We start from the raw sequence: 27500 nt of genomic DNA, 5'->3' as shown, positions 1-27500 counted from the left end.
GAACAATATCTGTTTGCTTTACTATTCATTTGATTGAACACTGTATCTTCCACCTAGAACAGTGCTTCTCAAAGTGTGGCCCGCGGACCACTGGTGGTCCGTGAGTGCCCCCTAGTGGTCCGTGAGTATATTGGTACAATTTCACATTTGAAATAAATAAATAAATAAAAGTTTTCCGCACTCTCACGGGAATATCTCCGCAATGAAGCAAGCTTAAGTTTCACTTTCGATTGCATGACATAGCCCAGCGCAACACCTTCATCAATCATGTTGCCACTTGTTTATACAATTTTCAGGCGATTTGTAATATGTTCTAGAAAAACGATGTGTTTTTGAATATTTTTGGAGTTAGGTGGTCCGCGAGTGTTTTTTTTATTGGTTAAGTGGTCCTTGGTATGAAAAAGTTTGAGAAACACTGACCTAGACCGACCGTTTCATGTGTGTGTAATGTTCGTTATATTTGAAAACTTCAATACAAACAAAGTGACTGTGTGTTATCCCGTGCAGGGTGATCTGTCTGTGTGCTCAGTTCGAGGCGGTGCTGCAGCACGGTCTGAGGAAGAGTCGAGGTCTCGCTCTGACCGCCGCCGCTCTGAAGCAGGCAGCGGGGTTCAGCTCCAAGACTGAAGCAGGTACGATGCTGAACTCAGGTCGAAAGTAAAACAATAAAGCCAGGTATTCAACCTTTAACCGCCAGCCTTCAACTCGGAATAGAATTGGTGGATGAAACCCTCTTTAATGGTCACACACGCATGCACACAGCACACACAGTGACATGTGACCTCTGCATGTAACCCATCCTAGTACCAGGAGCTGTGGACAAGCAACTTGGACAAAGCTAAATGCTAACGTTGCTTCATGGATGGATTTTGGGACCATTGGCCGCTGCGCACTGACATGTACATAGTGAGATCTCTTTGTGGTCATTTTGTCTCTCTTCATAGTCGTCGTGCGTCTCTTTTGGTCATACTCTCTTTACATTTTTTTGGCGGTTCAATTCTGTCTCTTTGAGGTCATTTTGTGTCTCGTTTTGTTCCTCTCGCACGTCTTCAAACCTTTTTGGTTGCTTTGTATCTCTTTGTGGTTATATTCATTTTGTGTCCTTTTTTAGTTGTTTTCCTTGTCTTTGTAGATATTGTATATCTTTTGCCAGTTGTATTTTGTCTCTTTGTGTTCATTTTGTGTTCATTTTGTTGTCATTCTTTCCTATATTTGCTTTCTTACAACTTTTTTTCACACATTTGAACTTGTTTCACTTATTTCTCTCACTGATTTCAATTTGTTTTACTTGTTTCTAAATAATTTCCCCTATTTTTTTCACAATTTTTCACTTTTTTCAATTATTCTTTTCACTTTTTTCCACTTGTGGTGTTTAGGTATTGACTTAATGGTGGGGTAGGTAATTCACTTCAGAAACACTTGTTGTTATATTCCATGGAATGCTCTTAACATCCCGATAGCAATGAATATATTAAATGCTTTGACAATAAATACATAAAATGTCATCTGTGGAAGCCGTGGCGCTGTAAAAAGCTCGACCAATCATCTGAGCCGGCTAAAGTAACTGGACGGCCTACCTGCCTGTCAGCCTTCCATCTGGGCACAAACTTATCTCGTGCCCTCATTGGTCATGTGCGCGTTCGTGTGTGTTGGAGGAGGGGCTCTGTAAGGAAGTGGCAGATTTTTTCCGGTTGTGTATTTTCAAATTCTAGCGCACTCGAGCTGGTTTCTACATTCTTACCTACCCTAACTTTAATATAAGAACACATTTTTTTTCATTGAAATCACAATTTAACTACAATACAATCTCTCACCGTAAAAACTTGCACACTGACTCAAAATGACTGCTCTATGCTCAATAAGGAGATGAAGAGTATGAAAAACTTTAATATTCAGTTTTATTTGCAGCCTCAGAGTTTATTAAGCCTTTAGAGACAATAGTTTCACATTACACCAAATAGTCTCTACTGTCATATTTAATAACCTTATGCTAATTCATTCCAGACGGAGGAGAAATGCATGACTTCTGTAATGGCCGCCGCGTCATAACCATTAGCATAATATCTGACGTTTCCCTGTTCTTCACGGACAATTAGCAGAAAGGATTGTGGCTGGTCTCGTGGATTTGGAGCTCCGTAATGAAGCCGAGCTCTCTGACAAAAAGCCAGAAATAGCTGCCATTATTTCCACACATTGTTCTGAGTTGATATGCAAACGAGAAGCACAACACTCATTCCTTTGAACTACCACACCGACCTCACACTTTACATCGAAACAGGCTCACTTTTCTGGGGTGACATCAGGTCAGGATGGAGATCTGTGAAAAGAAAAAGTGTAAATACAGCAAGTTGTTCAGGGTTTATCAGGGAGTGTAATCTGATTACAAAAGTAAACAATGACAAAAATGTATTATAACCAGAGGTGGGAAGTAGTGGAGTACAAATACTTCGTTACTGTACTTAAGTTCATGTTTCTGGTATCAGTACTTTCCTCCACTACTTATTTTTCTGACGACTTTTTACTTTCTACTTCTTACATGTTGAACTCAAATACCTGTACTTTCTACTTCTTACATGTTGAACTCAAATACCTGTACTTTCTACTTCTTACATGTTGAACACAAATACCTGTACTTTCTACTTCTTACATGTTGAACACAAATACCTGTACTTTCTACTTCTTACATGTTGAACTCAAATACCTGTACTTTCTACTTCTTACATGTTGAACACAAATACCTGTACTTTCTACTTCTTACATGTTGAACCCAAATACCTGTACTTTCTACTTCTTACATGTTGAACCCAAATACCTGTACTTTCTACTTCTTACATGTTGAACCCAAATACCTGTACTTTCTACTTCTTACATGTTGAACACAAATACCTGTACTTTCTACTTCTTACATGTTGAACACAAATATCTGTACTTTCTACTTCTTACATGTTGAACACAAATACCTGTACTTTCTACTTCTTACATGTTGAACACAAATATCTGTACTTTCTACTTCTTACATGTTGAACTCAAATACCTGTACTTTCTACTTCTTACATGTTGAACCCAAATACCTGTACTTTCTACTTCTTACATGTTGAACACAAATACCTGTACTTTCTACTTCTTACATGTTGAACTCAAATACCTGTACTTTCTACTTCTTACATTTTGAACACAAATACCTGAACTTTCTACTTCTTACATGTTGAACCCAAATACCTGTACTTTCTACTTCTTACATGTTGAACTCAAATACCTGTACTTTCTACTTCTTACATGTTGAACCCAAATACCTGTACTTTCTACTTCTTACATGTTGAACACAAATACCTGTACTTTCTACTTCTTACATGTTGAACCCAAATACCTGAACTTTCTACTTCTTACATGTTGAACACAAATACCTGTACTTTCTACTTCTTACATGTTGAACCCAAATACCTGTACTTTCTACTTCTTACATGTTGAACACAAATACCTGTACTTTCTACTTCTTACATGTTGAACCCAAATACCTGAACTTTCTACTTCTTACATGTTGAACACAAATACCTGTACTTTTTACTTCTTACATTTTGAACTCAAATACCTGTACTTTCTACTTCTTACATGTTGAACACAAATACCTGTACTTTCTACTTCTTACATGTTGAACCCAAATACCTGTACTTTCTACTTCTTACATGTTGAACACAAATACCTGTACTTTCTACTTCTTACATGTTGAACTCAAATACCTGTACTTTCTACTTCTCACATGTTGAACACAAATACCTGTACTTTCTACTTCTTACATGTTGAACACAAATACCTGTACTTTCTACTTCTCACATGTTGAACACAAATACTTGTACTTTCTACTTCTTACATGTTGAACACAAATACCTGTACTTTCTACTTCTTACATGTTGAACCCAAATACCTGTACTTTCTACTTCTTACATGTTGAACACAAATACTTGTACTTTCTACTTCTTACATGTTGAACCCAAATACCTGTACTTTCTACTTCTTACATGTTGAACTCAAATACCTGTACTTTCTACTTCTTACATGTTGAACTCAAATACCTGTACTTTCTACTTCTTACATGTTGAACTCAAATACCTGTACTTTCTACTTCTTACACTTTGAACACAAATACCTGTACTTTCTACTTCTCTCATTTTCCAAACAGCTGGTTCCTTTAGTCTGAATGTGTGTTTGATGCGTGATCATTATTCTTTAGAGTCATTGCGTGCCTATTGATTTGAACACGATCCGTGTATCCATCATTTCCTGGTCTTCTCTAAAGAAGAGGGACCAATGGAAACGTTGTCATGTTGCCGTTGTTCAGCATGGAAACATTCATTAGCTAACAATGACATTATTGTTCTATTAATATAAAGGGAGGTCAGGTACTCTTTAAAGCAGCTGCTAGTTATGGGTACTTTTTACTGAAGTACATTTCAAAGCCTCTTTACTTTGACTTGAGTAAAGAAGTTTAGTCAGAACTTCTACTTTCACCAGAGTATTTTTAAACACGAGTATCTGTACTTCTACTTGAGTAAAGGATGTGTGTACTTTTGCCATCTTTGATTATAACCAATGTTATGTTTTCTTCCTCTTCCTCCTCCTCTTCCTCCTCCCCAGAGTTGACGTTCTGGTTATATGTGAAGGAGCACCTGAACCGCCACGAGCTGCAGCGGTTCCTCTCTCTTCGTCAGATCAGCTGTGAGCTGGGTCGCGGCCGGGCCTGGCTGCGCTGCGCTCTGAACGAACACTCGCTGGAGAGATACCTGCACACACTGCTGTCTGAGCGGCCGCGCCTGGGGTCAGTGTGTGTGTGTGTGTGTGTGTGTGTTTGAAAAAATGGAGGGAATGCTTGCTTTTGTTAGCGTAGCAAGCCACCTACTTGTGTCTGGGGCTTCATCGACACCCTACATTAGATATGAAAATAGATTTAGAGAGAATACTGTGTGTGTGTGTGTGTGAGAGTGTGTGTGTGTGTGTGTGGTAATGGAGATTGCAATTTCATATTAATCAAAGAAACATCGAATTATGAAACGCTAATATGTGACTAAATGTTTTTTTATAAATTATATTGCCACTCAAAAGTCTATTAAATTCCTAGGTAACAGTGTTTCCCTCTTTTTCTAGTTTTTAAAAGATGTATCTCCACCTCCTCTCTATTTTCTAGAATTTATTATGAAGACTGGGCTTTTATTCTGGATGAAGAGAGAGCCAGCATGCTGCCCACCATGGCTGCAGGTGAGACTGGGTTTTAATGCTTCTTGCTAAATAACATGTTGTATTGTATTTTGCACTTTAACATGCATTCATCTCATTCTATGCTGTTTTTTGCTCTTGTAAAGCACTTGTGTCGTTGCTGTAAAGCTCTATATAAATACATTGAACTTACTTACCAATGTCTTACAACACACACATCTTAAACGACCAACACACAGAGGAAATAACCTTTTGATTGAAGGCCTTCCTCTGGAGCAGGCTTTATGTGTTTGATTAGTTAAGGATCTAAGAAAAGCAAAGTCATATCCCCATCACTACAAAAATAATATATCTTGTGCTGAGCACTACAGCCTCACTTTCATTTCAAACATGCATCACATCAACTGCTGTCAAAGCATTACATAAGCTGACTTTGCACTTTTCTTGTTTATCATGACTGGACTTGGTTCTCTCCGTGTTCTTCCTGAACTATTGATGAGCTCATCTCACTGCCTGTTAAATATTAAGAGTATAAACCACTGATCTGCTGCCAGAGCTTCTCCTCCCTGTCCGAGAGTTCATCCTCGACCAGAGAGGAAGAGCTGACTAAGCACTTTTTCAGAAGTTGAAGAAAGCTGTACGTATTAAAGGGGACCTATCATGCAAAATGCACTTTTTGATGTCTTTTATACATGAAGATGTGTCCCCGGTGTTTCAGGGAACTCACAAAGTGTTGGAAAACAAAACCCTCTCTTTTCCTCCGTACCCAAATCTCTAAAAACGGAGCGTACAACGGAGCTGATCCAGATTTGCTGCCGATATGACGTAATATCCGAAATGTGGGCTGGCTTTACGCCCACGGCCCAATCAGAAACGTCTGAATTCTCCTGCATGAGCTCTCGTCTCTTTTTTTTTTTTAAAACTACGGACTAGGGCTGCACGATATTGAAAAAAACTGACATTGCGATATTTTTTTCCCCTGCGATATATATTGCGTTTTTTTTAAACTATATTTAACCGGATGAAGGATTTTAGTCACGGACGTCTGGATCTTAACTGGTTGACTCATCATACCTTAAGTCATGAACATGTCATGATAATGTATGTTGCTTACCCTCAAATAAGGGGCTTCATCTGTGAATGAAGAAGAGAAGAACCTTTTTGTATCCAAAATAGTTCCAGATGGCAGATGTTGCTTTTCTTTTTGGAAGTAAATCTTCATTCTTGCCGTTATTGTCCTCGCAAATTTTTTACCGGTGTTTTGATGGTCTGCAAACTAGCGGGGCGGGGCCTGCTGTGATCTGATCTCACTCAAGTACCCCTGACATGAGAGCCGCGCAAGTTTTCCTTTTGTAGCAAGCAGCAAAATAATTGTAACATGACGTGTTTGAGTTAATGTACCTAATATCGCACGTCCTAATTTTTTTTATAATAAATTAATAAAATCGCACGTCCCTGCGATGTGCATATCGCGCATGCGCATATCGCGGTTATCGCCATGGCACGATATATCGTTCAGCCCTACTACTGACCCAGAATCAGCACTTCTCTGACAGGGCTGAAATAGAGGGGTACGAGGCTATTTTGAGCAAAACACTTCATAGACATGTTTTTATATATATCTGAGACCTATATGCTTAAAAATGGTATATAATAGAGTGGTGCAGGGATGACGTATTTTTGTAGGCCAACCAGGAAGTAAGCTGCGCATGGGTTCCCTCCACAAAAAAGCAACGGGACTTCTCCATAGGATTTTGGAAAATAGCTCGAAATAAGATCTGTGGAAAACGAACCTGTTTGATGAATCCACGGTTTGTTCAGCCGGATAATCTCCACATGTCTATCCTACTTTTATAATTTTCTAATCATAAATCTAATCACCAGAAGCTAAATGCTAACGTGAAGTTATAAAGCAACTACAGCCGAGTCCAGCAGCACGACTTCAACGTTACGCCAACTTAAGATCCGTATTCAAACATACAGATTCTAAATGGTACGAGTTGAAGCGTTTGTTTGAACAGTCTGCAGGAGGCAGGTACTTGCTTTCAAGCAGAACAGGGCAAACAAACTTAGAGGAGAGTTTACGTGTTCGGTGTAATGACGTACAACGGCCTGGACAACTTCTGTAGTCCTATTCAGCCACTTGGTAACAACCATCGTTTTTCAGACACGTCAACTCTTCAGAAATCAGCAGTGGGGTCACTGCTGATGTGTTTAATGTCGTAGAACAAAACGTGACCCGTCTCTTCAATGTGTCTCAACCACAGACCTTATTTCCAGATATTTTCCAAAACCCTATGGAGAGATCCCATTGGCTCACAGACGAGGGAACCGGAAGTGTTAAAATGCTGACTCACTTCAGGGTTTAGGACGCGTCACTGCACCACTCTATAGGAGCCCTTTAAATGAGATCCCCCTCTCTTCCTGCAGGTCTGAACTCCATTCTGTTCGCCATCAACATCGACAACACGGACCTCAACGGGGGGGTGGTGCGGGGGGGCGGCTCCTCGGTGTCCGACCTTCTGAAGGAGTCGACGCAGGGCATCGGCAGCCTGTGGAAGGAGTCGACTCAGGGGGTGAGCTCTCTGCTGAGAGAGATCAGCACCGCCCGGGCGGAGGGGGACCCGCTGCCCGTCCTGCCCCGCAGCAGCTCTGCTGGTAGGAACACACACATTTAGTATAGAGCTGTTTGTAGCTGCAACACACGAGGGACAACATGAATAGGACATGAAGCATCCTCTTTTAGCTGTGTTTCTTTTGTAATACATACACAAGCTGCAAAGACATCTTTAATGTAGTGTCTCTACTTTAAAGAGTCCTCTCCTGCTGATGTTCAGGTGTATATCAGTATGTAGTGTCTCTACTTTAAAGAGTCCTCTCCTGCTGATGTTCAGGTGTATATCAGTATGTAGTGTCTCTACTTTAAAGAGTCCTCTCCTGCTGATGTTCAGGTGTATATCAGTATGTAGTGTCTCTACTTTAAAGAGTCCTCTCCTGCTGATGTTCAGGTGTATATCAGTATGTAGTGTCTCTACTTTAAAGAGTCCTCTCCTGCGGATGTTCAGGTGTATATCAGTATGTAGTGTCTCTACTTTAAAGAGTCCTCTCCTGCTGATGTTCAGGTGTATATCAGTATGTAGTGTCTCTACTTTAAAGAGTCCTCTCCTGCTGATGTTCAGGTGTATATCAGTATGTAGTGTCTCTACTTTAAAGAGTCCTCTCCTGCTGATGTTCAGGTGTATATCAGTATGTAGTGTCTCTACTTTAAAGAGTCCTCTCCTGCTGATGTTCAGGTGTATATCAGTATGTAGTGCCTCTACTTTAAAGAGTCCTCTCCTGCTGATGTTCAGGTGTATATCAGTGTGTAGTGTCTCTACTTGAAAGAGTTCTCTCCTGCTGATGTTCAGGTGTATATCAGTATGTAGTGTCTCTACTTTAAAGAGTCCTCTCCTGCTGATGTTCAGGTGTATATCAGTATGTAGTGACTCTACTTTAAAGAGTCCTCTCCAGCTGATGTTCAGGTGTATATCAGTATGTAGTGTCTCTACTTTAAAGAGTCCTCTCCTGCTGATGTTCAGGTGTATATCAGTATGTAGTGTCTCTACTTTAAAGAGTCCTCTCCTGCGGATGTTCAGATGTATATCAGTATGTAGTGTCTCTACTTTAAAGAGTCCTCTCCTGCTGATGTTCAGGTGTATATCAGTATGTAGTGTCTCTACTTTAAAGAGTCCTCTCCTGCTGATGTTCAGGTGTATATCAGTATGTAGTGTCTCTACTTTAAGGAGTCCTCTCCTGCTGATGTTCAGGTGTATATCAGTATGTAGTGTCTCTACTTTAAAGAGTCCTCTCCTGCTGATGTTCAGGTGTATATCAGTATGTAGTGTCTCTACTTTAAAGAGTCCTCTCCTGCTGATGTTCAGGTGTATATCAGTATGTAGTGTCTCTACTTTAAAGAGTCCTCTCCTGCTGATGTTCAGGTGTATATCAGTATGTAGTGTCTCTACTTTAAAGAGTCCTCTCCTGCTGATGTTCAGGTGTATATCAGTATGTAGTGTCTCTACTTTAAAGAGTCCTCTCCTGCTGATGTTCAGGTGTATATCAGTATGTAGTGTCTCTACTTTAAAGAGTCCTCTCCTGCTGATGTTCAGGTGTATGTCAGTATGTAGTGTCTCTACTTTAAAGAGTCCTCTCCTGCTGATGTTCAGGTGTATATCAGTATGTAGTGTCTCTACTTTAAAGAGTCCTCTCCTGCTGATGTTCAGGTGTATATCAGTATGTAGTGTCTCTACTTTAAAGAGTCCTCTCCTGCTGATGTTCAGGTGTATATCAGTATGTAGTGTCTCTACTTTAAAGAGTCCTCTCCTGCTGATGTTCAGGTGTATATCAGTATGTAGTGTCTCTACTTTAAAGAGTCCTCTCCTGCTGATGTTCAGGTGTATATCAGTATGTAGTGTCTCTACTTTAAAGAGTCCTCTCCTGCTGATGTTCAGGTGTATATCAGTATGTAGTGTCTCTACTTTAAAGAGTCCTCTCCTGCTGATGTTCAGGTGTATATCAGTATGTAGTGTCTCTACTTTAAAGAGTCCTCTCCTGCTGATGTTCAGGTGTTAGTCAGTATGTAGTGTCTCTACTTTAAAGAGTCCTCTCCTGCTGATGTTCAGGTGTATATCAGTATGTAGTGTCTCTACTTTAAAGAGTCCTCTCCTGCTGATGTTCAGGTGTATATCAGTATGTAGTGTCTCTACTTTAAAGAGTCCTCTCCTGCTGATGTTCAGGTGTATATCAGTATGTAGTGCCTCTACTTTAAAGAGTCCTCTCCTGCTGATGTTCAGGTGTATATCAGTATGTAGTGTCTCTACTTTAAAGAGTCCTCTCCTGCTGATGTTCAGGTGTATATCAGTATGTAGTGTCTCTACTTTTAAAGAGTCCTCTCCTGCTGATGTTCAGGTGTATATCAGTATGTAGTGTCTCTACTTTAAAGAGTCCTCTCCTGCAGATGTTCAGGTGTATATCAGTATGTAGTGTCTCTACTTTAAAGAGTCCTCTCCCGCTGATGTTCAGGTGTATATCAGTATGTAGTGTCTTTGCTTTAAAGAGTCCTCTCCTGCTGATGTTCAGGTGTATATCAGTATGTAGTGTCTCTACTTTAAAGAGTCCTCTCCTGCTGATGTTCAGGTGTATATCAGTATGTAGTGTCTTTGCTTTAAAGAGTCCTCTCCTGCTGATGTTCAGGTGTACATCAGTATGTAGTGTCTCTACTTTAAAGAGTCCTCTCCTGCTGATGTTCAGGTGTATATCAGTATGTAGTGTCTCTACTTTAAAGAGTCCTCTCCTGCTGATGTTCAGGTGTATATCAGTATGTAGTGTCTCTACATGTCTCCATGCTTTAATGTTCAAAAAGCTCTTTATTGTTCTCATACTGCCTGTGCTGCAGCACCTCTTTTCACCCTCTGTCTGAAACCAGAGCCCAGTCTGCTCTGATTGGTTAGCTGGCCGGCTCTGTTGTGATTGGTCAACCGCTTAGAGAGGTCCCATCCCTTAGCCTATCACGCACAATGTGTTGGAGCGCTAGCCAATAGAAGAAGCAAGTGTTACATAATGATGTCACTATGTTCAGGAAGTAAACACAGGAGTCCAATGGAGGCGTTTCAGGCTGGGGGGGGGGGGTAGTGTGTGGGAAAAAAATCAACTTACAGTTCTTTATGTTATTAACATTTTAAATAACAGTTCATCTGACTCCTTTGTTTACTTCTGTACAAATACAAAACTTTGTATACTTTTTGATGTCTTTTATACATCAACATGTGTCCCCGGTGTGTCGGGGAACTCACGCTGCATCAGAAAATAAAACCCTCTCTCTTTCCTCCGTACCCAAATCTCTAAAAACGGGGAACAACGGAGCTGATCCAGATTTGCGTCCGATATGACGTAATATCTGAAATGTGGACCCACGGCCCAATCAGAAACGCTGCTATCAGAAACAATGCCCGACTGTTTTGGACGTAATATGGTCGGTGTTTACATTAGCATCGCTAACACTCAGAGCTAACCTGTACTGGAGAGCATGTGTGTGAAGAAGCAGGAAGTAAAAAGGAACTCACCTTGTGGTATAACCGGCAAGAGAGAAAGCCTTTGAGCTCCAGACTGTTTCAGAGAGAATCCTTGATAATCCATGATATGGCGTTTCATCACGGCAGCATTTAGTTTAGACAGTAGCTGCCGGGTCCCGCATGAGCTCAGACCCCTGCTTTTTTATTTTAACTTTATACCCCAAATCAGCACTTTTGAAACAGGAAGTGAAATAGAGGGATATGAGGCGTGGCTAGAAAACACTTCATAGACATGTTTTTAATATATTTTGATATATCTGAGACCTATGCTATTGCCTAAAAATAGCATGATAGGTGAGCTTTAAAGCTTATAAACATGTCACAGTAAAGGCAAAAGATACAGTTATGAAACTTTAAAATGACCCCAAAAAACAGGCCCCTTTAAATGAACTTAAACTGCTGATGTCACCAGTACTACACCTTTGCTGTGTCAACATTTTAAGGCAGCTGCTTTAGATCTGAAGTTATTGAAGTCAGTAATTGAGTTTTCTTGTTCACTTCTTTTTCATCTTCTCTTACCCCAGACTCCGGGCTGAGGAAGGAGCGGCGGAGGAAAAAGAAAATCACCAACATAATTTCCTTTGATGACGATCTGGACGGAGGAGCTGAGGATGAGGAGGAGGGAGAGGAAGAGCTCCAGAAAGTGATGAGGAAGAGTTTCATCGCTCCGGCTCAGAGCAGCGTGGAGGACGGCGTGGATCCTTTAGAGCCCGAATTCTCCGAGTCCCCGGCCCAGAACGGCCTCTCTGAGCCGGGCATCGTGAGCTGGGTGGGGTCCCCTCATCCCTGCCGCACTCCCCCCCTCACTGCCTCCCCTCCTCTGCCTGACAGGAAGAGTATAGACAACGAGGAGGAGGAAGAGGAGGAGGAGGAGGAGGAGGAAGAGGAGGAGATGTACAAACGCAGAGCACAGTCACAGGAGGAGGAGAGGAGGAGCTCTGATCAGTGAGTCACACATCATCAACAAGTAGAAAGATAGTATTTTGATCGGAGTTAATGTGAGCTCATGGCACGAGACCCTTAGAGGTTTTTCATTAAGTGCAAGTGAAATTATATAATAGTAATAATTTTAAAGTGTTTAGGTTTTTGTTCAACCCTTATTATTTGTTGTCTCCAATTATGGGCTGTAAGAAGTGATTATAGGGATACACAAATCTGTTTACTCCGAATGCCAAAGCATACACAACATGCAGAAGCACATAATCAACCATTGATTGGTCGAAGATGGACCATTAATTAAGCCTTTATTTTCCACTTAAAATGTGCAAGTTGCAACGTTTTTGTAGTTCAATAAACATATTCTCAAAAAGGACTACATTACAGCGAAGAGCCAAACAATCGTATGGAGCTTTTTGTATTCCCTCATTTGTTTTGTATTTGACATTTGTTTGTAACACAAGAAAGACCAGGTTTTTCTGTCACGCATACGTGGAGAGAGACATGAGTTGCGTGAGTTGAAAGAGACAGGTGCATGCTGGGAAGTTGTGTATTGTAGTTTTTCGCCAATAATGTCAGACTTGAAAATCCCTGGAATAGACTATGAACTGAGGTTTTTTGGGAGGCGTGTGGTGCAGTGGGTTGTGCGTTGGTGTTTGGATTAGGGAGTCACAGGTTCAAACCCCGCTGCAGTCAGCATGTCGTTGTGTCCCTGAGACACTTCACCCCAAATTGCTCCTGTGGGGATCGCCCACAGTATTGAGTATGTAAGTCGCTTTGGATAAAAGCGTCTAACAAGTAACATGTAATGTAATGTTTTAATCCAACATTGTTACTGAAATTAAGTTTTTTATGTATGTAAATCCACCGGGCTGACTGAGGTGTAATGTTTAATGTTTCAGGCTGGTGGTGGGCAGTCTGTCCAGTGTCTCCACATGGAGCCCCGTGCAGGTGAAGAAGACGCAGCCAATCAGCGCTGACATCCTCATCCCTCTGAACGCTGCACACTCTCAGACAGGTACTGAACACTTTAAAACACAGAAGCTGCAGAAACAGGAAGTCATTCTCCAACTTCTCTGTAATTCTTCTGCCTCTTTGGATTTATTTCCCCCCTTTCAGCAGCTGTAACTCCATCATTTATTTACATCTTATCTGCAGTACTGACTATACCTTACAAGGACGTGTGCAATAATAATTCAACTGTGCAAAACACAGGTTAACTCAGCCAGTAATACTGTATTAATACTGTACAATGTAAGTCATATTATTATTTAAACTGTTCCCACAGTTATAGTATTTTTTTCACTATGGTACATATTGTCGAATCTGATTTTTTCGTACATATTTCAATTTTTCCTTCTTTATTTCTATTATTGAAGAAATGTTTTACATACTTTAATTCTATTTCTATTTTTGTTCTCTATTTTAATTATTATTTTAATTATAAAAAAATATGAAATACTGTTACCTAACCCAATTTCCTCTGTGGCAAAAAACAACAAGGTTTTCTGATGTATTCATAATCGTGCACCATCAGGGAAGATGCCCTCTGTTTCGCAAATCAATAACATTTTCCCTGAGTGCTTTTAGCCTCCACTGCAGTCATTATTCTACATTACGTACATTGTGTTTCTATAAATATGTTCAGAAATAAGGGCTAACCTGTTCTACAATACCTTTAAGACTCTGTAACGTTTGTTAAAGGTCTCATGTCATGGCCATTTCTACTGATCATAGTTCCATTGTTGAGGTCTACTAGAATAGATTTAAATTGTGCAATTTTCCAAACTCACATTGGTTTCTCACAGCATCTCTATATAGTCTGTGTATTCACTCTCTGTCCTAAACGCCTTGTTGGAGCTCCTGCCCCCCCATCCCTCCCTGTGAGCCCAGTGGCCGTCTGCGAGACAGTGAGACACAGCAAAACCCAGCCCAAAACACACACACACCTGGCTGGGAGTTTGTGTGTGTGCCCAGGCTGAGTTCCGCGGTGTCTCGCTGTCTCGCCGACCCCACACCAGTGAGCCAGCTCACAGTGTCCCGCTCCTCGCAGCAGTGAGCCTCGCAACGTCCCGCCGAGTGTGTGTGTGTGAGGAAGTCCGAGGATTGGTCCAAACGTAATGGCTCCGCGGACGTAACGTAACGGCTCCGCAGATTGGTCCAAATTATGTTACGTTACATCATTATACCCGAAATACGTCACTATACCCGAAATACGTCACGATACCCAAGAAGTAAACAATGGAAAAAGAGAAATCTCCAACGAGGCGTTCTGGGGCAGCACAGACAGGTCTTCTCTGTGTTAGAGTTTTACTCGCTACAGGGTGTACTTTGAGGGTTAGTGACTGCAGACCGTTTACATGCAGAAAAACCTTCATAACACACAAGGGGACGGGTGATAACCGGAAAAGCATGACATGGGACCTTTAACAGTTGTTTCAGCTGCCTCAGTGTGAGGATCAGATGAAATCTCAGGACTTCCTCTGAGTCTTCACTTTCACTTTGTTTCAGTGAGTCCTGCGGAGGACAGAGCTGCGTTTCCTGCTCAGAGTGACTCAGCAGGACGGGGGGGAAACTGTGAGAGCGACACACCGCTGCTAACATTCAAGTAAGCTAAGTCAGGATTGATGTGCTGTTCTGTGCATGATTTGCAGTTTAGTGCCACAAATAAATCAGTTTTAAGTCACAGGACCAAACAGGCAAGACTTGTCCGTTTGCTTTTGGTGCTGCAGCCTCAACTTTCCTCACTAACGTGGATATTAAAATGTGTTTCAGTCTGGAGTCCAGTCCTCCAGCGCAGTCTGCTCCTCTCTCCAGCACGATGCCGACATCCAGCCTGCCAGAGTCCATGACAGTCGGTCAGTGTTCCTCCTCTCACTGCTCCTCTCTCTCTCCTGCTCTTCTAGTTCGGTCTGTTGTCAAACTGGTTTCGTCAATCGTCATGGTTTATACCACATGTGAGCTAGCACTAAAGCAGCAACTGTGCAATCAATCAATATTTATTTATATAGCCCAATATCACAAATGTTACATTTGTCTGAGTGGTCTTCACAGTGTGTACAGAATATCAGTATGACAATACAACACCCTCTGTCCTTAGACCCTCTGTCCTTAGACCCTCACATCGTACAAGGAAACACTTCCAGAGAAAACCCACAGTTTAAAGGGAACATGGGAGAAACCTCCGGGAGAGCAACAGAGGAGGGATCCCTCTCCCAGGACGGACAGACGTGCAATAGATGCCGTGTGTAAATTGAAGAGAGAATACATTTACAACATAGGTAGACCAAATGTTTGGAAATGCATGTGTGTATAATAAGAAGATGAATCCACGAGGATATCCATCAATGGATATCAGTGCAGTGTCTCTGAACAGAACTCATAGCAATGATAGCACTTCAAATACAAGGTTAGAGCATGCTAACCAACAAGAGGGATTTCCGTTGTTATGCACATCAGCTGTGGTCGTTTCCAAAAAGAGACAGATATTTAACTGCTATGATCTTAAGAATCTACCTTCACTAACAATCTAACAAAGGGCTGACAGTCATGCACTGCAAACCCTATGGAAATGTGAGGGTTTATCTCATGATGCTAGCATACATATTAAGTCACAACAAAACCTCAAAATTGAAAACAAAGTCGCTGAGAGGCTGAGGCCTGTTTGATATTGTGTGACACGCTACAAAAAATACTTGCTGAGATCAAAACTTATTTTCCTTAGACATTGACATTGTTATAATAATCAAAGCAATCATTAAACTTGCGGTCAACAACAAATACAACGACCCTGTGTCACCCTCTCTTACACACACACACACACACACACACAAGCACACACGCACACACACACACACACACACACACACACACACACACACACACACACACACACACACACACACACACATATACACATACACACACACACTTTAGCTCTCCGCTAATGCATCTATTACGGGAACAACTGAGCAAGAGCGTGAAAGAGGTTTCCGGTGGACACACACACACACACACACACACACACACACACACACACACACACACACACACACACACACACACACACACACACACACACACACACACACACCACGCAGGTGAACAGGATTATAATGAGTGTCCATATCCATGTGACCCAAGCCAACCAATCAATAGTGATTAAACACTTACCTTATATTAAAACAAACGCATTACTTTATACGTTTCATGGCTCCGACAGTCTTTAAAACAGTCTTTCAGAATGTCTTGACTTGACTATACTTACTGTTGTGTGTCTGTGCAAAGATGTCACTGGAAAAGTGTTTTCACATTTTAAATCTAACATCTTAGACTTCACCCACAAGGCATCAAGATGAGGATGCATTGTAGGAGCAGCAGCAAGCGGGTCAAGGCCAGAACCTGCATTTCTCAAGGAAGGAGAACGAGTAATGTTTTGAGTTTTTGTTTCACTTTTATGTTGGAAAACCATCTAAATAACGTTTAAAAGTATCTGGAGGGAGCTTTTAAAGACGTTAAAACTAGATAATTTGTTTTGGTCTGCGCTCAGCGAGCAGCCGCAGCAGTGAATAGAAACTGTATAATTATGTGTAAGTGAAATGTCCTCGCAGCACTGAGGATAAATGAAATCAAACACAAAACGGATTCTTATTCAATGTGACGGCAAAAATCTGAGTTGTTAAATCCCCAGCTCCTCATGGGTTTTTATCTGAAGACAATCTAATCTCAGAGTGTATTCCCACAATGTGTTTATGGTTATGAATGAGGAAGTTAGCACATGTCTCTGTCTGGAAATGTTAGCACCAGCTGTCGTCTGCAGCAAATTAAATCACGTATGGAAATCTAGCTTTTTTGTTGTTGTGCAGTTGGTGAAATGGATCTAATCGCTGAGCCTTGTGCCCAGAGAATGTTCACTTCTTACCATAATAACAAACGATCCAGCAGGTGGCACTGTTGGTCCATTTTAAGCACATGTTGAGAGGAAAATTGGTAGAGTGTGACAGTCAGATTTATCCATTTACATCACATATACGATGTCAGATGTAGATAAAAACGAGCTTGATGAGCTTTTAATGTGTAAAAAACCTCACAGCACATGCTGGGTTTTGCCGGATGCTTGGTGTTCTGCTTGTTGCCCTGAAGCTAATCAGACTGTGTGTGTGTGTGTGTGTGTGTGTGGCCTAGCATTACTATACTTGTGGGGACCTAAATCTGTTTACACAGTCACGTGTGGGGACTCGCCTCCCTTATGGGAACAAAATGGAGGTCCCCATGAGGGGAATCATTAATTTTAGGGTGAAGACTTGGTTAGGTTAGGGTAAGGGGTAGGCATGTGTTGGTTATGGTTAGGATAAGTCTCCAGGAAATGCATGTAAGTCAATGTAATGTCCCCTGAAGTGATGTATACATGGTGTGTGTGTGTGTGTGTGTGTGTGTGTGTGTGTGTGTGTGTGTGGGAAAGTGGCAGAGAGGCAGAGAGGCAGGGGAGGTGAATGCAGCAGGAAGTGTTAGATCCTTAAGCCCTCTATAAAATGAGGTCAGAGAGTTGTGGAATCTAAAAGTACAGAGGTGGAGACGATGATCTTATACACTTAATCCAGTTGTGTGTGTTAGTCCCTCCCCAATCAAACAGTCTTATATAAAATAAATCCTTCCCAACAGAGGCAGACATCATTTATTCCTACGCCTACTGTACGCTGAATAGACCAGAATGCAATGCAGACAAAACGGATTTTTGCATTTTGAGTAGAAGCCATGACCCTCTCTCGCTATTGGTGATACTTTTGCTCTCTTCGCCTACTCACTTAACCCAAAGTACAGTTCCCTTTTGGAGGGTTGGTGCAAAGTTGTTTTGTGCAACGTAGAAAACCACAGAAGAAGACAAATATGAGGATTGAGGGATAGCGGTCCTTTTTGTTGGTCTTACCTGCAGTTTATTTCATACTTGATTTCACCTTCTTTAAAGAGGCTCTGTTATGCTCTTTTGGGGTTTCCATTTCCTATAGTTTGTTATATGGATTTTTGTGCATGTCAATGGTCTGCAAAGGCTAAAATCCCAAAGTTCCCTCCAGAGTGAGTTTCTCTCCCACACACACTATGTAACACATGCACTTGAATCGTCTAGTGCTCCAACACATTGTACGTGATAGGCTAAGAGGCGGGACATCTCTAAGTGATCACAATAAAACTGGCTAACTAACCAATCAGAGCAGACTGGGCTCTGGTTTCAGACAGAGGGTGAAAAGAGGTGCTGCAGCACAGGCAGTATGAGAAAAACAAAGATCTTTTTAAACATTAAAGCATGGAGACATGTCACAGTAGAGACACTAATATGAAACCAGAAAATGAACATGATGGCTGAGGGGAAATGTTCATTAAGTAAGGAATCAACACGAGCAGCTTGATTGGCTCGTGTGATGACAGAGCTTAATAAGACCTTCTATGAATAGGAACATTTGCAGTGTATCATTACAGCGTGCGTATGTTTAGTGCTGAAGAATAGTAAAAACAGCTAATGACAGTGTTTGCCCTCGTCGTGATTAACGCTTTGTGACACACTCAATACGAAGCATGCTGGATTTGATTAAATGTGAGAAACTGAGAGCAGAGAAATGGTGTAAGACAGGAAAAGGTGTGTACGGCGAGATCTCCCTCGGTGTGTGAGGCCGGCGGCTGCATTGATTGGAGAATTTGGAGTCTATAATTCCCACGGCACCTCCATTACATGGCCTAGCTCTCCGCTAATGCATCTATTACGGGAACAACTGAGCAAGAGCATGCAGGTTTCCGGTGGGGGCACACACACACACACAGACACACGCACGCACACACACATACATACATACATACATACATACACATACACACACACACACACTAACACACACACACGCTAACACACACACATACATACACACACACACGCTAACACACACACATACATACATATATGCTAACACACACACACACACACACACACACACACACACACACACACACACACACACACACACACACACACACACACACACACACACACACACACACACACAGTGGTGGGAAAAGTTCTCAGATAATTTACTCAAGTTAAAGTAGTTGTACCACAGTCTGAAATTACTCCATTACAGGAGTTCAAAATGTTATTTAAGTAGAATTACAGAAGTATTATCAGCAAAATGTACTTGAAGTATCAAATTAAAATAACTCATTATGTGGAATAGCTATTTTACAAGTGGTTAATTAATGTATAATATTACTACAATACATATGAGTTGTTGTTCCTCAAAAGTAGATTAATAGTATATCATATAAACGCACGATGCAAACTGAAAACCAACATATTTCGACTGCACCTTGGCCAATAAAAAAAAAAAAGATGGATGGAGTGGGTTGCACTGAAATTGACATATTGCAAACCTATGTGGGTCCAATGAAAACATGATGTGGCTCTCTATCATGTGGAGACCAAACATCGTCATGTAAACTGATGATGTTTGACCTCTAAAAGTCCTCGGGCCACAATTCCTATCAAGCACAAGAAATGTTCTGACTGTTTGGAGAATGTACGCTCAAGTTACAACATCTTACAGCTTTTAATAACTTTTGGTTTTTAGAGGTTACTGACCAAATGGGAAGTTCTGTGGGAGGAGCTTGTTATATAACGGAGCCTGAAAATGGCCAAAAATACGGAAAAGTCACACTAAATTCAATATAGCCGACTTCCTGTTGGGTTTGGACTAGTTCCAAGAGACTTTTTTGCAAGTCTATATGTGATACATGTGCCTGTCGAATATCGTGCATGTAAGCTTCTGTACGTAGCACTAATACAAAGCTAATGCACGCTACGCTAAGCTAATGATTCTTGTTTTTTGCACTTAATTAGAAATCGCTTTGGATAAATGAATCCGCCACATGAAATGTTATTTAAACGGACAGTACTTGAGTAAATATACATAGTTACATCCCACGATTATTGCACACATGTATTTCCCCTCACACACACTTTGGCTGTGGACTGAAGCCCCTAATGGCTCGTGTTTGTGGCCCTGCTGTGAACGCGTGGTCGGACTTAAGGTCACGTTTATTTCTGGCCTTCTGAAGTGAAGAATGGATCCTTGGAGATAATAGACTACCTCTTTTCCTCCGTTGCTCTCTGTTGTGTTCTTCCTCCTCCTCCTCCTCCCCCCCCCACCTCCTCTTCCCCCAGTTAGACACTCAGCTCGGGGGCTGCAGGATACCTACTTGTGTCTGGGGCTTCATCGACACCCTACATTAGATATGAAAATAGATTGTGTGTGTGTGTGTGTGTGTGTGTGTGTGTGTGTGTGTGTGTGATGATGCAGAGTGCAGGGTAGATTAACTCCTCCTCTCTCGGCTGTTATTTCTGGAAAGTCCTGCTAACAGCCTAGTTAGAGGCTCTGAAACCTTCGTGTGCACCTCCGAGCGTTACTATGGAGATGAATCATTGTGAGCGGCCCAAATCTGTCCTTCACATCGGGACGGAGATTATGACTGCTGCAGATCAACTGACTGCTGCAGATCAACTGACTGTCGCTCTGAGGCTGGCGTCAAGATTTAGAGAAAAAATACCTGTTGAGATTGCTTTGAGTGATATTGAAATTGGGATATGAAGAGGACGGGTGTAAATTCAGTGTTTCCTCAGTACAAATACACACTTTTTTTAATTTGTTCTGTTGAATAGTGTTTGTTATTAGGCAGGGACTTCCCGAACCATCACAAATCAGATATTTGTACATGTTTTGCCTTCAGCTAATATTTCCCTTACTGCGATTGTGTTATTGCTTCAGTCCTAATTGTTCTTTTGATTACGTTCTGATTATTTGTACAGGCCTAGCTGGAAACAGGGTTTTTTCGTCCTTTATTCTAAAAAAAATTACAAATTCTCACCCAAACAAACACTGTTTAACAATACATAATTAAGGCATAAAACACACAGGTGTTGTTGTAGTGAGATGAGATTGATCCAACTGTGCAATGTGGCTTCTTTACGATAAAACACATTTTCTGGTGACATTAATCTTTAAGAGTTTATTATACAGTATTATACTTTATTGCCTTATTGAGAAAATTCAATGTTTGTTAGGTTTTGTTTCACTTAAATTATTAATTATTTTATTTTCACTGAGTGCGTAAGGGTTTGAAAACCCTACCGTCAATATTTAAAAGTTACATCCAATTACATATACTTATCATTTGTTATTGAAATGATTATACACAACAAATAAATAGTAACAACAGGAACAAAAAACACCATCCATCTTCTCCCGGTTATCCGTGGTCTCCGCGGAGGTGGCAGTTCCAGCAACAAAAACACATTGAAGAACAAAAACATGTCATCACAGATAAGATTGTATCCTTCCTCTCACATGCTTGCATCTACTTGCCAAAAACCCAATTCTTAAATGTACACAATTGTAATTACCCCTCTCTCACAGCATGTGCTTTTAAAGAAATACCTCAATGGTCCTTTTATGTCATTATATGCGTACTATAATTCACTTGTTGTTGTTGAGTGTGTTTTCATAGTCTCTTGTTTCATAGTTTAATGCCAGTGTTTTCCTCCCTTTTCTTACGTTTATCTTTGAGCTCTTTTCTTCAGGGTTTTAAAGAAGCTTCCAAAATAAACTGTGTTTTACTGCAGCGATAAAAGCATTCTCTGAGAGCCAGACATTATCCTGTCAGCGGGAAAAACGGATTCTATTAAAGCAGTTTGTCTTATTTCTACATCTGAAGACAGTTATATATTACTTCATGCCTTGTGGTGTGTATTGTCTGTGTGTTTTTTGTGTATTTGAAGTCGTTTTATTGCAGAAATCTCACGTTGGGCTCTTATTTTATTTGTTTGCAGTGGAGCTTCGCCAGGCCATCGTCGCCATGATGAACAGGAAGGACGAGCTGGAGGAACAAAACACGTACGTTCAGACTCAGAGCCAACCCAAACACACTGTGTACCAACAGTTCTGTATAGAAATCTACTAGTGAACAAGATAGACATTTAATATCCTCATATGGATGTAAACAAGTTCATGGTCACCTCGTATTGTTTTTAATTTAGGATCATATCATCCGTGTCTAGAAAACCCTAAACGGGTGCATTTGACTGTTACAGGGGGTCCGCGGGGTCTTAAAAAGTATTAAAAGTTGACCAATTTAGCGAAAATTAAGGCTATTAAAAAGTATTAAAAAGTATTAAACGGCATTTTCCAAGGTATTACATGTTGTAGCTTGTTTCCAATAAGTATATAAATGGTCCAAAGAGGTTGTATTCTACAGTCTGCCTGAATGTAATCATGGCGTAGGTGTGTAGTGTGATTCTGTGTAGTTTATTGATGGCATCCCGTTGGGTTTGACGTCATCTGAACAGGACATCGCACGCTCACTGCTCGATAGCGCACGAAGGTCCGTTTACGCCGGTTGCTAAAGCAACATCGTTATGGGGAAATGCAAGTCTGCGTCCAAATGGTTGGAAGATAAGGAGGAAGGACAATCAATACTGTATATAGTCAATGTGAGGTAAAGTGTGTCGCCAAGGTAACCGGTTAAAACTCAAAGTGGCGATGAGGTCTTAAAATGTATGGAAAGAGTCTTAAAAGGGATTACATTTGACTTCAGGATTCCTGCACATACCCTGTGTTAAGTTTTGTATGTTTCCAGACATTTTCCAAAACAAAGCAGCGTATAAACATCAGATTTAAAAAAAAAAATAGGTTTACAAAAAAAGAAATGCCATTAAATATTTTTGGAGTTTATTTTACGGTTCATTTATGATTTTTCTGACCGAGAAATGCTGATTTGAAACCGTTGTTACGAAGTTGAGGCATTTCCTGTTTCTGTGACTAGGCAGTGGTTTCGAATTGGGACAAATTCTCCTTATCTACTGCTCCCGTAACACACACGCACACGCACACACACACACACGCACACACTCTCAGACTGGAGGACGATATTGAATGACCTGCTTGTTTTGTTTTCATCCTGAGACGAGAGGTTTTATTTGTGCTGACCTGGGGCCAGGACGCTGTTTTGTTGTTCTTATCATTCTTGAGCATTAATCCACCAAAGATTGTGATTTACTCTCATTTAACAGCCGCTAAACAGGTTCAAACTGCAATAAAAATCTGCCGCAATGACCTAAAAAACAGGGATTAATACGATTAATGTGAATCTCCTGCCAGATCTGTGTGATTTGTGTTTGGGGCATTGAGATAAGAGCGATGCAATCAAAGATGTGTGTAGATGTTTGTGTATCAGAGATAAGCCTGACTGCATTTAATAATGTTTATCCGATCTACTGATTATAAAAATAACATATTGTCAACATTTAGTCGTCTATGTTATGTGGAGGATTAGGTCTGCAACATGTATCACCAACTGATGCAAATTAGTCAGAAAATAAACCACTTTATATATTGCAGTTGTGAAAAGTAATAAGTCCATTTACTTTATGGGAGTATTTCCATTTTACACTGCTTTATACTTCTACCCCACTACATTTTAGAAGCTAATATTGTACTTCCAATACAAGAGCATAATAGGGTCCCTTTAAACATTGACTTAAAAACATTAATTTACTTACTCATGTACATCAAGTAATGTAAATAACACCAGAATGGAGAATTGAATGTCCCCTCTGGGATTCATAAAGTATGTCTTAATCTGAATCTTAATCTTGATACTTCATATTTAGTTTGATGGCCTAATAATTAGTAATTTTGTACAATTAAATTATGCTACTTGTAATTTAAATATTTGTTGTCACATTATCTATGGCAGTAGCATGCTGGTTCCAACAACATTACAATGTAACAAAAGGCCAGCAAGGCAATACAAAATCAAAATGAAAGTGAAAGGCTAGAGATATGTATTATGTATTATATGTAATATGTTATTATATTCTTGAAGATACATGTATCTGTTAGATATTGTTCCTGTCAAATGTCTTAGTTTTGAGTCTTGTATAGAGTCAGTTTTTCCCACTTTCTGTTGAGTTGTGTTTCTTGCAATCTCAATTTATAAGTCAGTTTTTCCATCAAAAATATTTCTTCCACAATTGTTACCCATTGGTTTTTCGTTGGTGGTGCTTTCTTACCCCAATTCCTACTGATAGCTAAGTGTTTCGAAAAATATCACTGTTCCCCGGCTTGAGCTTCAATCTCAGGATCCATGTATCTGTGATCCTCTCCAGAATGGAAGTCGTCATCACATACAGAGCATCAACTAGTTCCTGAACAGTGTCCTTCACATGCTGATATCCAAGAGAGGGAGTTACACAGTCACAAGATGGAGGAGTAGAAAGCAGTATTCAATGTTTACTTCAGATTAGCTCCACGTCAGAAATGAGCATGCTTGTCATATGTCTATCTCCATAGAGGCTGAATCATCATGTTAATCACATAGCTATCACATGCCTCAAACAGTCCTGATGCTCTTCTAGGTAATCACACATCCTGTCATGAACACAGCTACAACTGGGATACCTTTGTTAGCATGTGGACTCTGATGTTGGAAGAGGACATTCAGTATTCTCCCAACACTAAGTTATGCTACTTTTACTGAATTAAAGTCTGAGTGTCCTCCCTCTGTGTTTCAGGTCTCTGCGCAGTCTTCTGGACGGAGAGATGGAGCACTCGGCCGGCCTCAGGCAGGAAACTGATCTTCTGAAGAAGAAGCTCTCGGAGCTCGAGGAGAGACACAGCGCCAAGGTGCAGGCGCTCGCCAGGTGAGAATCAGCTGACTGGAGATCAGACATTCAGACTGTTCTTCTTTAATCATCGTGACGCATCACCACACTCGCAGTTAAATTGTATTAAACCTGAAAGAAAACACAGCTGATGGTCGTCTACCAATCGGATGGTTGTGGGTTCAATTGCAGCCTTGCAGTCAAGATTTCAATGTATCCTTGGGCAAGATCATTTACCCCAACTTGGACCGCCGATAACCAAAATAAATCAGAGCTCCAGCGTCTACCAGTGTTTCAAGGTGAAAGTGTTTCTTTTATTTATTGTAGTTCGTAAGCAATACATATCATCGGTCCTGGTATTCTGGTGAGCACTGCTGGGCAGAAAAGGACCTTTTAGTTCATGGATTTATTTATTGTAAAATAAGAACATCCATCCATCTTCTCCCGCTTATCCGTGGTCGGGTCGCGGGGGTAGTTTCGACTCCACTTCGAGCGATAGAACTATTAACGAAGCACTTTTATACTAATAAAGGACTGGCTTATCTAAAGCCAGTTGAGTAGCACTTGAAATGTTTTTGCTCTATGAAGCCTGATGTACTTATATGATTCTGTTTTCTTCAAGTTGTATTTTGTTGGTCGAACGCACTTATTGTAAGTCGCTTTGGATAAAAGCGTCAGCTAAATGTAATGTAATGTAAAGGTAGTAGTTCCAGCAGAGAGATATAATCCCTCCACCTGGTCCTAGGTCTACCCCTTGGTCTCTTCCCAGCTGGACGTGCCTGGAACACCTCCCGAGGGAGGCGCCCAGGTGGCATCCTAACTAGGTGCCCGAACCACCTCAACTGGCTCCTTTCGATGCGAAAATAAGAACAATTAAAAAATAATTGTATTTATCACCCTATAAAAAATAAATCTGTGGGATACAAAACTTCCAGTGTCAAATGGAAACACTAATTAAAGGTGGGTATGTAATTCACTTCAGAAACACTTGTTGTTATATTCCATGGAATGCTCTTAACATCCCGATAGCAATGAATATATTAAATGCTTTGACAATAAATACATAACAAAATTTCATCTGTGGAAGCCGTGGCGCTGTAAAAAGCACGACCAATCATCTGAGCCGGCCCGGCTAAAGTAACTGGATGGCCTACCTGCCTGTCAGCCTTCCATCTGGGCACAAACTTATCTCGTGCCCTCATTGGTCATGTGCGCGTTCGTGTGTGTTGGAGGAGGGGCTCTGTGAGGAAGTCTGAAGGAAGGGGCAGATTTGTTCCGGCTGTGTGCTTTCAAATTCTAGCGCACTCGAGCTGGTTTCTCCATTCTTACCTACCCTACCTTTAAGGCTTTTCAAGTTGCCAAAATATTCCCCTTCAGACCTCCAGATAAATTACTTTTGTAACGTGTCTTATTGTAGTTCTTTACAATCATTACTGTCTTTTATCCCTTTGCATTTCAAACCTTAAAAAATGACTATCGAGAGTTTTCTGGCACATTTCACATCTTGAATGAGCACAGTCCATGTTTTGTCTGTTTTGATGAGTAAACCGTGTGAAGCGGTGTGATAATGAATCCTAGAGATGCTGCAGCTTTGACTTTTTAATCCGAGGCTACTTTCTGCTTCCTGCACCATCAGCCGAAAGCTGTGAGTTGCTGGTGGGAGGATATGTTTGATTTCCCGGACATCGTAATGACCGTTTCATCGCTAGCTGACCATTAACCTCATCGACCCCCCGCAGATCTATGACGGCTGTGTGCTCGGGGCCTCTTTACGTCACAGGGGTTTAATTGCATGGATATTTAAATAAAGCTTTCACACATCAGGCAGGAAACACACGAGGCACTCATAACTTTAATGATGGCTACAGTCATGAGTCACACCTGGGTTTGACGGGGCCAAATCTGAGCTGAGGAACTTTGATCTCATGCATGTACACGTTAAAAACGACTTTTTCAGAGAGTAACCAGGCTGTGAAATGTTTTGTGATAAAAGCTGATTGTCTCATTACCACTAAAATGGCAGGAGGATATCAAACAAGAAAGGGACTATTTTTGTGCAACTATCACTGTTAAAAGAAAATGTAACGGCAGCAAAACGATACCAAAAACTCAGTTTATAAACTCTATGAAAACAGTTTGATTCCATGTCACACTTACCTAACTCTCCTCTTCCCAGTAGAGTTAAGATTTAAAACACATCAGCATAAAATGTACTTTGAGTAGCTTACAGTTTTACTTTTTGTTCCCTGTGGAGGCGTGCAAGAGAAACAATTTTCTCCAAGAATTCAAGGTAACATGGAGTGAGAAATTCATAGAAAGATTATCGTTTTTATAAGTATTTCTTTCAGTCTTTAAAGCGAGCTAGATCCGCTCATGATGAAAAGTATCGGCTGTCACGACTACTTTTCCCCTTATGTAAACCCATTGTCGAGAGAAATGGTGTAAGACAGGAAAAGGTGTGTACGGCGAGATCTCCCTCGGTGTGTGAGGCCGGCGGCTGCATTGATTGGAGAGTTTGGAGTCTATAATTCCCACGGCACCTCCAT

At 40.9% G+C, this 27500-nt stretch overlaps 1 protein-coding gene across 1 annotated transcript in view; it reads left to right on the top strand.

Annotated features, from left to right (window-relative positions):
* Positions 1 to 27500, top strand: part of snx29 (sorting nexin 29) — a 200233-nt gene that overhangs the window by 7781 nt on the left and 164952 nt on the right. Inside the window, 10 exon segments of the mRNA XM_034200403.1 lie at positions 508 to 632; positions 4633 to 4813; positions 5180 to 5250; positions 7639 to 7866; positions 11843 to 12263; positions 13157 to 13272; positions 14766 to 14862; positions 15030 to 15112; positions 22123 to 22186; positions 24865 to 24993. Coding sequence (XP_034056294.1) covers positions 508 to 632; positions 4633 to 4813; positions 5180 to 5250; positions 7639 to 7866; positions 11843 to 12263; positions 13157 to 13272; positions 14766 to 14862; positions 15030 to 15112; positions 22123 to 22186; positions 24865 to 24993 — 1515 coding nt within the window.

The sequence above is a fragment of the Gymnodraco acuticeps genome, unplaced genomic scaffold (genome assembly GCF_902827175.1).
Source record: "Gymnodraco acuticeps unplaced genomic scaffold, fGymAcu1.1, whole genome shotgun sequence".
NCBI classification, from domain to species: domain Eukaryota; kingdom Metazoa; phylum Chordata; class Actinopteri; order Perciformes; family Bathydraconidae; genus Gymnodraco; species Gymnodraco acuticeps.
Note: the sequence above shows the minus strand (reverse complement) of the source record. Positions and strands in the feature narration are given on the sequence as shown.